This window comes from Fistularia commersonii, chromosome 15, assembly GCF_037954325.1.
Source record: "Fistularia commersonii isolate RoL2024-O1a breed Wild chromosome 15, RoL_Fcom_v1.0, whole genome shotgun sequence".
In the NCBI taxonomy this organism is placed as follows: domain Eukaryota; kingdom Metazoa; phylum Chordata; class Actinopteri; order Syngnathiformes; family Fistulariidae; genus Fistularia; species Fistularia commersonii.
In genome coordinates, this window is record NC_141298.1 from 13,133,675 (window position 1) to 13,150,237 (window position 16,563).

The following is a 16,563-nucleotide window of genomic DNA, read 5'->3' on the forward strand; positions in this document are numbered from 1 at the left end:
GATCCAGGTTTGTCATCATCGCTTGTGTACAGGTACAAGGCAATGAAATGCGGCCAAAAAAGGGACAGGTGCCGATTTCTAAATAAATTACCAGTATGTACATGGTATATTACGTCAATAATTTACAAGTTATTAGCAGATTGGGTGCCATGAACATAATATATAAATGATATGTTCATTAAAAGTCGACTGTAGGCAGGAATTATGGACATAATATAAATGTGGGAATGTACAAAGGATAAGTTATGCTGTATAAAATTCTATTTGAAATGGACATTTAATACTACATAAATAAATATGGATAATAGTTGCCAGGGTTACTAAAGTAGTGTAGTATTGTGTGCAGTAGTTTAGTGGTTGTGGAGTATTTAATCAGAATTATTATTATATATAAATATTTATAGATATATTGTATTGAGACATAAAGAAGTTTTTCCACTCATCATCCACAATCCTACCCCTAACCATTAACTTCATGAGGGGTTTTATTAAATTTAAATGTTTTATAAACTTAAATAGATGAGTCAGGCTAACAAGTTCCGCTGCTACTTTGAGGTATTTGCCCTTCGCCAGACCAACCGGGAACTCCAGAGAGCCGCGCACGTGTCAGTCATCACTTAGATGTAATGACAGCACTCCATCACCCGAACACCCGAAAGAAACGCACGCTCACCCCCCTCCTCTTCTTCAACCCTCCCCATCCAGAGGTGTCCCTCACACCAGCGCTCCACCCATCTAAATACTCTTTTTTGTGGCTTCCCAAACAGGCCGGCCCTGCCTGGGAAAGGCTGAGAGATGCCGCCACAGATGCCGTCTTTCAATGAATGAATGCATGGACGGTAATAGTAATCCATTCAGACACGCTTTCATGCACCAGAGAAAGGTACCAACCCACTAACATGTCTGCACATGATCGCAAAGGCATCCATAACAACTGGATGTCTTTGCTCAAGGGCGGATGGCACGGCCTCTCATCCATTGAACATCAAAAGGACCTTATTTTGCAAAGCTGAAGACGTCCTATTAAGTCGGGGGTCTTAGTCGAGTCGGAACAATATTTTGTGGGCCCCGGCCTGAAATCAAATCAAATCAAATACAGCAAAATGGATGGAGAACTGAGAAGACAGAACTGAGGCACAGTGTTGTTGAAATTGCAATTACTTTTCATTATGAATCTCAGGTTATTCATCATGTAGTTTTTTAATGGAACAGTTCATTACATATAAAGATTTTTATAATTACCTGGTCTCCTTTACACTGAAACAAAGAAAGAATTTGGACTTAGTATAACTTCTAGGTAATTACGCTATGATTTTACTGGTCTGGCCCCTTTGACATCAAATTAGGCCAGTTGTGGCCCCCAGATACCCCTGTATTAAGGGATATCTATCTATCTATCTATCTATCTATCTATCTATCTATCTATCTATCTATCTATCTATCTATCTATCTATCTATCTATCTATCTATAGATAGCTATCTAGCAAGCTATCTGGCTAGCGCTGAGTGTAATGACCACATGGTGGCAGTAATGATCTCTGCGCATGCGCGCCGCACGATGGAAAAATAGCGTAGAAGAAGAAAAGTCACATGGGGCGTGTTGGACCAATCAGATGCTCCGACAGCAGCCCATGCAGTCAGTCGGTCAGGTCCTCTCTGCCGGCGCCGCGCTAGTAATGTAGCACTTTAGAAGTTCAAAATAAAACTAAACAGTGGCAGCGGAGAAGAAAAACAGAAGTGTCGTGAGAAGCTGTCGACGAAGTGAGTGACTTTAATGAGTATTCAAGAAAACGCAGAATTATTGTCGAATATACACGGCGATTCAGCACATGTGGGTAAAAGTACCACTGGAGAGCTGCCTAGCATGCTGGCTCTGAAATTATTGATGACTTCAGAAATTTCAGTGATACAGAAGTTAAATTCATCAAAGAAATTACAATACTGGACGCCTGGCTGGAGGGCTGTGCAATACTGCATTTTTGTTATCGATCAGTTTACAGAAATGTAAATATAAATCACTACCTCATCCACTTACATGTCATGCCCACATGTTGTCTTTTTTATCCTGTCTCATCAGCCCACTCGCATCCTGTCTATTTTTGTTTATTTATTTTAATCTTTTCATTGCTATTGTCACTCTATTTGTGTTGTCGTTTAGTTTTGGTTGTGAATTTTTACCCTTACTGACTTTGTTTTGTTTCCCCCCCATTCTGTTCTCCATTCTTGTCCTTGTTGTTCTCTCTGCCGTCTATTTATTTGTGGATGTCTTTGCTATTTTCCAATTGTCTTCTTATGGTCTCTCTATTAACATTTATATTCACATTTTTTGACACTCTAACCGTTATGCTAATGTGACAAAATCATTTCACCTATGGGGATCAATAAAGTTTATTTTATCTTTAATACAGGACCAGTTTTGCCGCTACAGATATGGACTTCCTAATTAGCAAAGCAGTTTGTTAAGCAGTTATCTATGTAAGGGAGAGCAAAGCATCACAATTTATGAGGCGAATGCATCAAAAATATGCCAAATTTAACATTTGCATTTTCACGATCACTGAATGATGATGTGGTTTTCCAGGAATTGCTCGATCATAATATTCATCACTGAATACGGTTCGATTTTAGGGAAATAATTTTGTCAATGGATTGTTTTGCAAACATGAAATCTGCAGAGAATGATTTTAATTAAATGTTACTTTTTCTGTTAAATTTTGCACAGTTTTTGTTCATAAACAAGTATCTACATAATCTATAAATATAACAATATTAACAATACGACAACTTCACAAAACTTCCCTTTCATTACACACAATTGTTTGGGAAAAAATAAAGTCAATAGTGAAAATGAAAAAAAAAGTGCAACTAACTAATCAAAAAGAACTATTAGAACTTATCACAACCTTTTTGCCTCCAAAACCTTCCTGTGTCTAAGGCATTATCTCTTGAGATCCCCTTTGGGGTCGCGTCCCAATGTTAAAGACTACAGGTTTAATGATTTTTGTTTGGAAACAATCACATGTTTACATGTTTCCCTTTTATTGCACTAATCCTCTAACTTACAAACTGACCTGCCTTAGAGAAAATGCAGAGATACAGGGCCCGTATGCGTGCGTGTGCTGGTAGGCGGGTCGCCTCTTTGACGAAAGAGCAGCACATACAGGAGTAAAACTGTAGAAAACCAGTCTGATAGCAAAGGTTATGACCACCTATGACCTTCAAGTATTGAGAATACGGTATAAAAAAATAAGAGACTAAAATTTAAAAGGTTCATGATGTTTCTTGATGATTGGCTGTGAAGTTACAAAATAACAGACAAGATTCAACCATAAAAGATGAGTAGGTTGAAAAAAACCTTTTAACATTTCGCATTAATTCTGAATGATGAAATCAAAATATTGATCTTAATTCCAAAATTGTTTGATTAGTTACTTCCTTTTTTTATTTTCTACATTCCTTTTTTTTCCCTCCTTGGTATATATTTTAGAAATACATCCGTCCACAGGCCATATTATGTTTTCAACCAGCTTGATATGACAATATTATTATTTTTCTTTAAATTCCCACAGCTTAAAATGCCAAAGAAAAGCAAAACAACCAATGGGAAGAGGCAGTGCGACGGCGGCGACGAGGAGCAGCTTCCTCAGAAACAAAGCAGGGTCGAGGACAGCGATGCTCCTCCCGCCCTGCGCTTTGACAGCCCTGCCGGCTTGTTTGAGAGTCTCATCCGTCCCATTGGTGCGGAAGAGTTTTTCCGGGACTATTGGGAGAAGAAACCCCTCCATCTGCAGAGGTCGGACCCACGTACAGCCTCCTACTACCAGTCCCTATTCCGGCTGTCTGATTTGGAGGCCCTGTGCGCCCGAGGCCTGCAGTACTGCAGGGACATCAACGTGGTTCGCTGCATCAATGGCAAGAAGAAAGTTCTGAATAAGGACGGGCGAGTGAAGCACAGTGTACTGGTGAAGAACTTCCAGAATAAGGCCACTTTCCAGTTCCACCAGCCACAACGGTTCAAGGTGAATGGTTTGATTGTGGCACCTTTGGACTAAATACATAATAATTTGTCGTCCAGTTATGATTATGAAATGCAGTTTTCTTTCTTTTCTTTGTGACTGAGAAAACCTTAACCTCCTGCTGTGATTCATTGGTTGACGATTCCACTCGTGTTTTTTTCCACATCGTTCCTTTCTCAGTTTTGTTTAGGGTCAGATCAGCTCATGGACCGATCCCCAGAATGAGCTCTCATCAGGTGTTTTTTTTTTTTTGACAGGATGAGTTATGGAAGATCCAGGAGAAGCTGGAGTCCTTCTTCGGAGGTTTGGTGGGTTCCAACGTCTACATCACACCGCAGGACTCCCAAGGCCTTCCGCCCCACTACGATGACGTTGAGGTACGGCGACATCTCGTTCTCGTCGTTATCCGACAAACTATCGATGGCGCTCTTGATTTCGAATGCCATACACTTGTAGAATTTCCTCCTAGTTGTTTTTCAGCACAGGTAACATCAGCTCCCAGTGCGTCTCCTGCAACATTTTCTTTCTGATCTCGGGAGTTTCCCCCGTGGAAAACCGTGTGAATGATTTCTTCTATTCGTGTGCCAGATAGCATCTCGGGCCTGAATGGTCGCTGGCAATCCGTAGCTGCAGTTTCACGAAGTCAGCAACAACAACGATTGCAGCTTTCAAGACACGGCAGGAAACAGACCCGCGGCAGCCCCGTAGGCTGGATGCATTTACTTTCTCTGTCACAGAATCACCCGTTTTGGATTCGTGTCAAGAGAAAAAAAATGTAATAAATGGCTGCTTGGTCGATTTTAGCTTTTTGTCTACATTTCGTAACAAAGAACTCAACATGACATGAAAGAGGCCTGCCTGTGGGTCTATAAACAACAGCAGAGGACTGAAAAACCCCTGTCCTTGCTTTTGCCCTAGGTATTTATTCTGCAGCTGGAGGGACAGAAACAGTGGCGTCTCTACAGTCCGATCGTTCCACTGGCATCAGAGTACAGCCTGGTGTCGGAGGAGAAGATCGGCAGCCCGACACACGACATCGTGCTAAAGGTGACCTTGTAACGCTGTTGACGAATTTGTCTCGTATTTCTAAAAAATTCAATGCTCAGATTATATTGTCTTGCATCACATACTTCTTACAAATATCCATTTCAATTGAAACACAGACTTCAGCGCTAATTTAAACTGCAATTTTGAATGATTTAAAATCATTTTATTCATTTCTTTTTTAAGAGTTGACATTTAATCTTTACAAGTGGGGCCTCTTAACTCCACAGGAGGGGGATCTTCTCTACTTCCCAAGAGGAACCATTCATCAAGCCTACACCCCGGTAGGAGTGGACCATTCCACCCATCTCACTCTCAGTACCTACCAGAAAATGTAAGTCGGTCCTCGTCATTGATTCTGTTAATTTCATTGCAATATAATACACCAGTAATTATACAGCAAGCTGCTAAGCATTAGTTACATCATTGTCATTACAGGGGGTCTAACATGCAGGTCATCAAAAAGCTTGTAAAACCCAAAACTCACTATATTAAATGTCTTTAAAAGTCATTGAAAAACTCTTAGTATGAACACCTACTCTTATAGTCATTATGAGATGGCATTACAAAAAGGGTGTTTTAGCGCGCTCTGCTGGACAATCCATGTAAACCCACCCCTCTCCTTATAATAATAATAATTATAATTAAAATAGTAATGCATTTTATTTGAAGGCCACCAATGACCTATGTTTTATTGTCTTTTGCAAAATAAAAGTTGCATGATTATATCGGACAGATTTGTAATTAGTGTTCTCAATTTTTCAATCTTATTAGATAAAATGAGTATGCAGCGGCAGGAGTTCGACTTCATTGTATATTGTTACTATAAAAGTGGACTGAACCCTAATTCCTCACCTATCTGCTAGAGAAATACTTCTCTGACGATCTGAACACCACTCACCGCAGGTCTTGGGGTGACATGCTGCTAGACGTGTTTCCCAGCCTGCTTTTTGACAGCAGCGGGAACGATGTCGGCCTGAGAGAGGGGATGCACAGAGGACTCCTCCTGGTAAACCCGTCTGGAGTACTTTGACAAAAAAAAAAAATAAAATAAAATCAATCTCAAATGCTTAACTTTTAACATTCTGCAAAGCATTTACGCACTCGTTGTGTGTGTTTAGGGTAGCGGCGCTGACCCGGACACCAACAGGCGGCTGGCGACTTGTCTCAGATCTCTGGCGGACAGCGTCGATGCGGGGATTCACCAAGTCCGATCCACTCATTTGAAGCGAGACTTCATCACGAACAGGCTGCCGCCGTACGTCCAGGAGGAGCTGCTTGCGCCATGTGAGCAGGAATCGTTGCTGTTTTAGTCTAAATGAGCTCAAGTTTAACGAGGGCCGATGTGCACGTGACTCCCATATTTGTCCCGCAGCTGGTAGGATCCCTGCGTCGGAGGATACGGTGTGTTTGCGATTTAAAGACCACATGATAGTAACTGTGGAGACGAGCCAAGAGAGAACAGTGAGTCCCCTTCAGGCCGGCGTTCGCAGAGTATAAATAAAAAGACTCGAGTTTAGCAAGTGTGCATGTGTTTTCAGGATGAGGCCACGGAACTGGTGGTTTTTGTCTTGCATTCGTTGAAGAACCAGAGGGAGGACCACATGATGGGTGAGATCGGGGAAGATGAGGAGGAGCCCGAGATTTCCAGGGTAAGCCTGTTGTCGCTTAGGTGATGATGGATGGATGTAGGTATTACAACTGTATCGTAACAGAGGAAAAAAACATCCAACATAAAATGCAGTGTATTATCAAATAATTTTTCTAGTTGAGACAAAGTAACAAAAAGGAGACGGCGAATCAAGCTGAAATTGCATCTGTTTTTGTGTGAATAAAAAATATCATCTGTATCATGACGATTTATATTTTTCATACATTCATTGCAGTCATTTTGTGCAAGATTAATTAAAAATACTGCTATATCTACATGTTTCCCTGCTCTATTTTAATGTAGTTGTGATTAGCATTCTATATAGTAATTATTTTTGGTCTTTTTCTTTTTTCTTTTTGAAAAATAGAATCCCCAAATGTATACATGAATGAATTGGGGTTGAGCAAAGTCATTTATTTACTGCAAAATGTTTCTTAATTCCATATGATCAGGCTGCTGCTGTGAAAATAGTGGCCTTTCTTTTTTAGCCCGGCAACCAGATGAATCCTATCAGCCTATTCAAGCGACTTGCAAATCCTCATCACCTCGTTCATTCTGATCTACAACAGTTTTATTAACACATCTTGGCTGCTGCAGCAAAGTGGAATTGTTTTGATTTCACTGTCAGGTCAACATTCAAGAGTTCAGGAAAAATATAGTCCCGACAATTTATATCTGCTCCATCTGATTATTAAAGTAGAGTTCAAGTTTACAAATGCACTGCAGGGTATTTTTAGGCACGTTCAACCTGAAAAAAGTGGTTTCTTTGCTCTGATCATTTTGCCTGCAGTTGCCATGCGTAATGCAGAAATGCTAAGACGCCACAGTTGATGTATGTTTGCAGTGGTCAAAGATGCAAACCTTGTGCTCTTCATGTCTCTGCAGGGTTTACAGTTTCCCCTGTCCCATTTGCAAGCCCTGCAGCAGCTCCAGCAGGCAGACCAGCTGGTCGTATCCCAGCTCCAGTTGCCCACGCAGGAGGCCAAACTCAGTCTCGTCCTGGCCCTCTGGAGTGAGAGCCTATTGCATGTGGTTTAACAAGACACCGCACAAGTAATCCATCCACCTGTGTAGGTTATTCTTTACGTGTACCTGTTGTATGACAAATCAAACACGAAAATAAATCACTTTAATCCCGACCTTTGCTGCAATATTCGATAATGCTGTGGTCTTTTTGAATTCAATCTGGATGTAATGGTTATAATTATAGCCTCACAAGAAATGTGTTTGAACAATCTTTTGTGATTCATGATGAGCGTTTCTCCTCTTCAGGTGGACACATTCAGCAGACTAGTGTCATACAGTCTGAACAGGGGTGGCAATTGAAAATAATATATTCCACAAAATGTCTTTATTTAAATTACTGACAATCATCTGTCTTTTCTCATTAATTGAAGAAGTGTTTTTGATACTTTCCTAATAATGTGAGTACTCACTATTTTTATAATACAAATTTTAAGTCAGTTGCCTGCTTTTTTATTGGTATTTTTGCTGAATTTTCATAGGAATAATAGCAGTGCATTCATGGAAACACTTAAACCATCTTTTTGGAGTCAGTTAAATGTATCAAGGAAAAAATTAAGCAACATGCCACAGTATCTTTACCAGCTATTCATATCAGGCATCAGGTTGGAGGGACTGACACAGTATTTTCACAAAATTATTAAGTCTGATTTCAAGGCTTCAGGGTTACACAACTTATAAGTGTTGAAACGTGAATCATACATGTTAGCCCACCTTTCAAAATGTGATTTCAAAAAATGAGAAAACTCATTTTTCTCTACAGTGATCAGTTAAACAATTGAAACAGATAAAATAAAAGCATTGCTTACAGGGTTGTGGCTGATTGCTTTTGCAGAAATATGTCAAGTAAAACTAAAAAAAAAAAGAAAAAGAAATAAAAACTATGCCATTAAATTGCTATAGGACAAGCAAAAAGGCCGATTTCGTCAAGGGACATTAATTCTGAAACTTTCTCTTGTCCAGTCACACCTTTTTGTCACATATGAATGGTGCAGAAGGTAGTTTTATATAATAAATGGAAAAGATTCTGAAATCCGCCATACTCAAAACCCACGTTGAATTCCAAAGTATCCCTAAAAATACGAACATAAAAACCCATGAAGCAACATATTGTCACCTTCCTAAAATAATTTCTTCTGGCAATTTTGCTTAAATCAACTCCATATTCAATATATGGCTCAGTTTTGTGTTTTCTGAAAAACTTGAGAAATTGACTAATGTGATGATTTAGAAGAGAATATGAGAATAATTAACCTTTATTTTTAAGATGGTAACAATCCATCCGTCATCTATTGCTTTTCCTGCACTTTCGGAAGGGTCGCAGGGATGCTGAAGCCTATCCTAGGTGCCATAGGGCGAGCGGCGGGGTTCAGCCTTGACTGGTCGCCGATCGATTGCAGGGCCACATGCAGGGGGCAGGCATACAACCATTCACGCTCTCATTCACACACCTGGGCAGTTTTTCCCAATAACCTGCTGTATGATTTTGGACTGTGGGAGGAAACCCACCCAGACAAGGGGAGAGCATTCAAACTCCACACAGAAAGGTCAACTTGTCGGAATTGCAGTGCCTACCATCATTATTATTGTCATTTTAATTATTATTATTACTAATTGAAGGGGTCCTAGAGACACTATATTTTCCTTTTTTAGTTTTACGTTTCTAACGAAATACCATATATTTGACTACCTTTTTTTTAAAATACTTTTTTTTAATCTTTATTGAACTTGGAAAGTATAAACAAACAAACATGGCTAAATTCAATTGTGCATCAATGACATTTAACAGGCATAAGAAAAATGAAGACACGTATTTTGTATACAATCAATTAACTGTTAGAGTAAACAAGCTTAAAAGCCTGTGGGAAATGTATAATTTGAGAGAAAAAAAAGGTGGCAAGGGGAATACAATATGTATTTAGTTTAATGGATCCAAGGGAATATCATTCATAAAACGGAATATCTTTTGCTTTTTGTATTTTTCCATAAGTTTTAAAGATTTTTTATGTAGTGCTAAATCGTTTTTAAATAGAGTAAAATTGGGGGCACATTTTTGCACAGAGTTCATCCCTTTCGTTTCCTAAAAGAAAACCAAACGTTAGATCGTCTTTTGAGAAAGAAACTGGTGATGATGGAAAGTGTCTGTAATCCATTTTTGAGTTTTAGCCCAAAACCTTTGTAGTTTTTCGCATGAGAAAAAAATATATGGTCAGAGGTTTCAATATTGTCTTCATAAGTGCCTATATTCCAAATACTGTTTTCATTTAAGTCATCGACATGACGTCATACCGGAAGCGGCTCCCGAGCGGAAGATGCCGCTGGCTGACCGGAAACAGAAACACGAAGAAAAAGCGGAACCACTCTGCGAATGTCGCGGCTCTGCGCTTCCATACCTGTGCCCGGACCGTTTTACCTGGTGCACCGAATCATCTCGTATGAAGATAACAGTTGGGAATCGACACAGAGGTAAATGGATGGATTTGACTGCGTGTAAGTTGTACGGGATTCCACCGAGCAGTTCTCCGCACTCGTGTCTTTTCTCGGCAGACTGTATTGTTTAACGTTAAGGAACGTAAGTTGCGAAGTGGAAGAAAATCCGACGCGGGCTTTCGGCTGCTCGTGATGATGGACAGAAGTGACAAAAATTGTAAAAAAGAGAAGAAGAAGAAAAGCAAAGGGCAGCTGTCGACGTTTTGCTTTTCCAGAATTCACCGAGGAAAAAAAGCAATATACAATACACCTGCTAAGCTAGCGTTCAGGTACAGCAGCGCGGTGTGGATGGAGATTTGGGTCACCGTCGACCGATTTGGCTCCAGTCTTATTTTTCTAAGGTTTGACTGGAAAATGTCAATATGAAAAAATCTAATCGTAAAAATCACGCTACGCCTTGACAGTTTATACTCAAATGACTTCCGGACCATTAAGCTGTATCGCAAAAAGTGCTCGGTAAATGCTTCCGAAATCGAAATGTGGAATCGATACCATTTTTACATTTTTAATTATGGAACAAAAAATACCATTTGTATGTAAATCATTCCACTAATAATATTAGTCGATTTCTATAGAAAATGGTGGCGTCTTTTGATAAGTTCTTTTCATACAAAAGATGCAGAAACCCTTCCCGGATCTGCCCCTGTCCGTAATATCCTCGGTTTATTCACTCACTCTTCCATCAAAGATCATTAAAACCCTCCCAATCGTTCTGTTTGGGTTTTGCTTTCTTACAGACAGTATTAAGCTTCTTCAAAAAAAAAAAAACAAAAAAAAAACAACCTCAGTTTACAATATGTTACTTAGTCATGGGGATTTCTATAAAGTCAATCTGCGATTAAAAGTTCCTATAATCTAATGACCTACAACAAAAGGTCAGTTATGAGATTGTTTATAAAAGGTGTTGACTTCTGTCGAGGAAGATAAAGGCTCAGCAGTAGTGATCAATATTAAACATTTATTTTTAAACGCATTTGCCTTTTTCCACACTCAATTCTGAGACTGAAGTCTGTTCTGTATTTAGGGGCCAATGTGCATGTTTTTTTTCAACAAAAAAAAAAAAATCAAATGTGCCTAGAACTCTGACCTTAAACCCATCCACACATTGTAGGATGAGCTAGAAGGCCAATTGTGAGCCAGGCCTACTTCTGTGGATTTCCCTTTTGCTTTTGGGTAGTGGTTGAATGGCAGAAAACAAACAGGTTCAAAATATGCCATGAAGCCCGATATATGAAGAGAGAATCTTTCCACATACAATTGGCTATGTGGTGAATGTGCATTGATTATAAAGCCAGAGCTGAGATGTTGGTCTGCTAAAAGATAGTCATATATTACCATAACACATTTACAGACCAAGTGATATTTAAGTTTAGCTTCACTAAGTGAGCTGCCCACTGGAATCGCAGTATCTTAGCTTTTGACCTCCATATCTGTCATCATCATCTGTTTGAATTAAAATATGATGGTCTCATTCGCAGCTGACACTGGCCTCTCTTGCTGCAATGATGTCGCTTGGTTTCAAGAGTAGTAAGCAGGACTTCACTTTTGGGCCCTGGAAAGTGACTGCTGCCAAAAACCACATCATGAAGTCCAAAGACATCGAACGGTGAGACGTTCCCCTGCTAAAGAAGCAGCTTTTTATCTGTTCTCCGTCTTTTACCTTTACACTGAGCTAGGTTGTGTTTGTGTTGTGTTTTCCAACTGCTGTTTACGAGAGCCACAAACAGTTGTATTACTGTGCAGTCGTAATTGTCCAGACGTTTATATGTGTTCAGCTCTATTCATGTGATGTATGAATAAGGATTCAGGGAATTTTGGAAAACAGGCTTTGGCAATTTGGAATTTATATTGAGAAGGTTGGTTTACGGGTTTGATTGTTTCATTAACAGTTGTCATCCCTTTGACTGCTTGCTGTCACAGGTTAGCAGAGGAGATGAACATGCCTTCACTACCCGAGATGCTGTTTGGGGACAACATCCTGCGGATCCAACATGCAGATGGCTACGGAATTGAATTTAACGCTATTGATGCCCTGAAGAGAGTTAACAACATGGAGGATGCTGTCAAGGTGGCCTGTGCTCAGGAATGGCAGGAGAGTAGGTGAGATGACCTTCACAGTGAATTTACTCAGAACTGGGTTGGCTTAAGTAATTTTTTTTATCATATCATTGTAGAGTACATGTAGGTTCTTGGTATTGTATTTGGATAATCCATAGTCTGCCTAAAATCATTATTTGCGGAACTTAAAGGACTGTAATGACTCAGGTATGAAATTTCCTCTGGAGACTGCCCAGAGCAATTCTCCATATAAAAGTTTTATTACTCAATTTCTGCTGGTTTCATCTCCCTATCACCTAGTGTCTTTGAGCAATAAATTGATTTGCCAGTCCAAGAAAAGTTCAAACATGGACAACTACACTTCATCTTACAATTTTTATGACATTACAACCAGAAGTTTCTCTTATTGACAAAACTCAGCTATTCAAAATCTCAGAGGTCTTAACCACAGCTACCAATGCCACGAGGAACTGAACTCGTTCCTCCACATCCTCGAGCCTAGAAGGGATCGATACAGTTGTGTAGAAATGAGAAAAGCACATACGTTACACTGGGGAGTCCTTTGGATTGTAAACACAATCAAGGGACACAAGAAATCAGTAAAAACAGCACTCCGATTCTAACGTCAACAGATTGTCTGGCCAGTAAGCTCCATTTGGGTGCACCTCAGGGCAACAGAGCTCTCATATAGACGGGGACGCTGAAAAACTGAATATATGCTGTCCTGCTTCCAGAGCGGATTCTGAACACTCCAAGGAGGTGGTGAGACCGTATGACTGGACATATACCACAGACTACAGAGGCACTCTGATAGGAGAAAATTTGCAGATGAAGGTGGGTTTTTGTTATGAGTGAAACCCATTATGACCACCAGTTTCATTAATGTTGCACCAGCTCATAACAGAAGTTCTTTTACTAATCTAATGTGATTACTAATGGTATTTATCCGAAGGTGAAAATGACAGAGGAACGAATTGACATGGAGAAATTGAAAGCCCGGGAACAGATCATGTTCTTTGACGAGGTGCTGCTTTTCGAGGACGAGCTGCATGACCACGGAGTCTCAACGATCAGTGTCAAAATTGTGAGTTTGCCTTCAACAGAATGGATCCTAAGCCGAACCAGGACTTGGTAGAACTTAAAAGCAAAGAGATTTCTATTGAAAACATCAAACATAGTCAATCAAAGCTTGAACAACAGGGTGCTGGCAAATCCGTCAAGTTCTTGAATTCTCTCATGAATATTAAACTTTCAGTCATTTAATTATCTCTCTTTTATCTCTGGTTTATCTTTTTCTGTCTATAAAACAATAAAAAGGCAGAGGAAGCTATAAACAACTGGCCATGTTAGCCAAGTGCCTGCTCGTGATTCTAACAGCAAATACTGAGGGGGGGCGAAAGGGTTGGTTTGAGGACCTACTACATTTTTCTCCAGTTGCTTTGTGGCCAAAGTCTAAGCGGTTTTGAAGGAGGGTTGCTTTTGAAAAAACATTCTTAACTTGTGCGTTTGTATCAATGCAGAGGGTGATGCCCACCAGCTTCTTCTTGTTGATGCGTTTCTTCCTACGAGTGGACGGAGTGCTGATCAGAATAAATGATACACGGCTGCATCACGAGGCAAGTTTTATCCTGTGTGACCAACGTATACTGAAATGAAGGGTCTTTTACAGCAACTCACAATTGTTTTTATTACTCTGAACTATCAGTGGTGGTAGTATTATCATCAAGTTCACCTAACAATTTACTGCCCCCGGCCACACACGCACCCAAAAAATATGTATATATTCAACAGAACTTAAACTGAACACTCAGACTTATGGGTTAAATCCACCTATAGTCTATGATGTTTTTTTAAAAACATAACAAATCAAGTGCGGAACGATATTTTGCAAAGTAAATCACATATTGTTTGATGGGTGTATGTTTTGGTTTACTATGGTAATACACTGGCAGATCCCAGAAACAAAACTGGTGACATGAATTACTTCAAACGTAGTGAGAGTATCGCTATTCAGAAAGTACAATAGGAAATGGTAGATCCTTCATTTGTGAGCATTTGTTTTTTTAATGATGCGAGTGTTGTGTTTTAGTATGTACCGGTAGGAAAAGCACTTCTGTCATTGCAAGAATTTGAATAATTTGGAAATGCAGCGATCGATAGCTTATGCCAAATTGTTAGGGCTTGTTAAATCTATGAAGATATATACATGTAAAAATGTTTCTGTTCACAAGATTGTAAGATTGATTGTAATTTAGGACCTCAGATGGTCACTTGGTCTCAGTCATGCCTGGCTCATCCATGTTTCTATCTGTTATTTTACAAGTGGTGAAAATCCTGTATTTGCGTTGGCTCGTCTCTCAGTCTTGAACAAGAGAAAGTTGATTTTATTTTAACTATAATCCAATATGTCTGTGACAGGAAGCAAAACTATCCAGTTATTCCTCTCTCTAGTTAACCACTGATTTGTTGAATCAACCTATCAAGCCAATCAATAAACTCATATGGTTGCCAAAGGAAGTTGGCCACAGGAAACAAGAAGAATAGGCATCTTCCTTAAAGTATATTGAAGTGATTGGATTCAGAGAAATTCTTTTTGATGTGCAGGGTGGACTTTGCAAAGCAAACATATCCAACTTTAAAACTGGGTTTTGGCTGATGAAGTGAAATTTTTATTCAATTTAAATGGAGCATAGACAAATTTGTGAATGGTAAAGACATTTATTGGTAATAAGCGGTGTAACTTGTGTTTCCAGGCAGGAAAGCAGTACATGCTGAGAGAGTTCAGCACGAGGGAAAGCAGCATAGCAGAACTTAAGGTGAGAAGTTACTCATGTAAAAATGAAAAAGAACACAGAGATGCAATAATTGGAAACATTCTTACTCATCATATAAATGTGACATTTAATTCAATCCAAGTTGTTGGACATATTCATTGATAACATTTTTGGCATTTCAAACAAAAATGACTGAATCAAAAAAAGATCTCCTCTGAACATCCCCTCACACATGCATATTACAAAGACAATGCACCGTATATATTGATGTATATCTAATGAAAAATTCTGTTTGTCCCACAGAGTGTTCCGCCTGGACTTTACACTGATCCTAATGAGATTGCACACCATTTAACCTTGAAGCTGACAGAGTGTGAAAAACTGGAGCTTCCTCAGGAGCAACATCAGACTGTTAATGAAGTCCTTCAGTGATGATACAGGCCCTGTTGGTGTTGCATGATGAACAAAAAGTCCTACACTATGTCCTTAATCTAATATAACAACCATTGATATCCCCTTCAAATATTGGGAATATTTTTTTACCACTGATGGTGTTTTTTTTTAACATTCAATTCTGACCTTGTACAGTTTCAGTAGCTTTCAAATGTGCTATCATTGACACTGTAACCCCAGTTAAACACAACTCTAGCTTTGTTCATATTTGAATTGATCTTGCTTTATGATATTTTGAATGACATTTTCTGTGGAGGTGATCGACCTTTTGACAAAGGTAGCTTTTTTGCTTGTAATATTAGTACATTGTTGTACAACGACATAAAGTGATGGTGTATTTACTGAAAATGATCCACCATTTATCCAACATGATTACTGTATTCACAGCAGTTACTTGTGTTAATGAATGGAAAAGTTGTCCATTTAAAAGTAAAATACCTCCAAAATCTTCATGAAAAGGCTACTGTATGAACAAACTGATTACTTAAGAACAACGAGGATCATTATTTTATCACTAGATATCGACTCAAGTATCAATATAGTACATCGTGCCCCTTTGTTCATCCACATACATACTTTTGAGGGTAAATTAGCTGAACTGCTCAATCAGATGTCTCAGATATTTTATACTTGGCCAGAGTTAGCATGTACCTATTAGCCAGTGCTCTGAGATTGTGTACATTTTTCTTAATTGTCCATAAACCTGTCACTTATTGGAGTGAAATTGTGGCATTTTGAAATCTCTACACGCCTGTCTGAATCTTTAATATTTATTTTGCGACTGTAGTCACCAGGGAGAAGACCAGACCAAGATCTGGACTGTAAATGTGAATGGCCATTACATTTTAAAATGAGTAATTTTAAACAATCCTCCCCTTTTGAATTTGTCAGGGGGCTCTGGCGACACCTGCCGGTTACCTGGTGGCATCACAACCGCGTCGCTAATGACATCGTTCATTTATCTACCTGAATTAATAACCTGTGTAAGGTGCTATATTTTCTTAGCTTGCATAACATGAAATGATGGTCAAATTTTAAACCATTGCTCACGCAT

General features: G+C 39.3%; 2 protein-coding genes across 4 annotated transcripts; both read left to right on the plus strand.

Annotated features, from left to right (window-relative positions):
• The first annotated feature begins 1,620 nt into the window (after positions 1-1,620).
• Positions 1,621-7,848, plus strand: riox2 (ribosomal oxygenase 2). Its single transcript, XM_086160238.1, has 10 exons — positions 1,621-1,761; positions 3,570-4,019; positions 4,274-4,393; positions 4,935-5,063; positions 5,291-5,394; positions 5,967-6,069; positions 6,182-6,347; positions 6,436-6,524; positions 6,602-6,712; positions 7,597-7,848. Exons 2-10 carry the CDS (start codon positions 3,576-3,578, stop codon positions 7,747-7,749), a joined length of 1,419 nt encoding a protein of 472 aa, XP_086016364.1. The 5' UTR covers positions 1,621-1,761; positions 3,570-3,575; the 3' UTR covers positions 7,750-7,848.
• A 2,278-nt stretch (positions 7,849-10,126) lies between these two features.
• On the plus strand, positions 10,127-16,416 carry tiprl (TIP41, TOR signaling pathway regulator-like (S. cerevisiae)). 3 transcript variants are annotated; one of them, XM_086160627.1, is made up of 8 exons: positions 10,127-10,224; positions 11,703-11,830; positions 12,145-12,324; positions 13,017-13,116; positions 13,235-13,366; positions 13,803-13,902; positions 15,040-15,098; positions 15,360-16,416. In XM_086160627.1, the coding sequence occupies exons 2-8, from the start codon at positions 11,727-11,729 to the stop codon at positions 15,486-15,488; spliced, it is 804 nt and encodes a 267-aa protein (XP_086016753.1). In that variant the 5' UTR covers positions 10,127-10,224; positions 11,703-11,726; the 3' UTR covers positions 15,489-16,416. The 3 variants fall into 3 exon arrangements, with proteins under 3 accessions (XP_086016753.1, XP_086016755.1, XP_086016754.1); XM_086160629.1 differs by having other exon boundaries at positions 10,182-10,200; XM_086160628.1 differs by lacking the exon at positions 10,127-10,224 and adding an exon at positions 10,354-10,493.
• Positions 16,417-16,563: the final 147 nt, after the last annotated feature.

Bases quoted from the DNA above. Each gene is read 5' to 3' on its own strand.
- riox2 (XM_086160238.1), top strand. From the start codon at position 3,576: ATGCCAAAGAAAAGCAAAACAACCAATGGGAAGAGGCAGTGCGACGGC. The intron at 5,064-5,290 runs GTGACCTTGTAA...TTAACTCCACAG, and splicing joins CACACGACATCGTGCTAAAG to GAGGGGGATCTTCTCTACTT. The intron at 6,348-6,435 runs GTGAGCAGGAAT...TTTGTCCCGCAG, and splicing joins GGAGGAGCTGCTTGCGCCAT to CTGGTAGGATCCCTGCGTCG.
- tiprl (XM_086160627.1), top strand. From the start codon at position 11,727: ATGATGTCGCTTGGTTTCAAGAGTAGTAAGCAGGACTTCACTTTTGGG. The intron at 11,831-12,144 runs GTGAGACGTTCC...TTGCTGTCACAG, and splicing joins AAGTCCAAAGACATCGAACG to GTTAGCAGAGGAGATGAACA. The intron at 13,903-15,039 runs GTTTTATCCTGT...GTTTCCAGGCAG, and splicing joins ACGGCTGCATCACGAGGCAA to GAAAGCAGTACATGCTGAGA.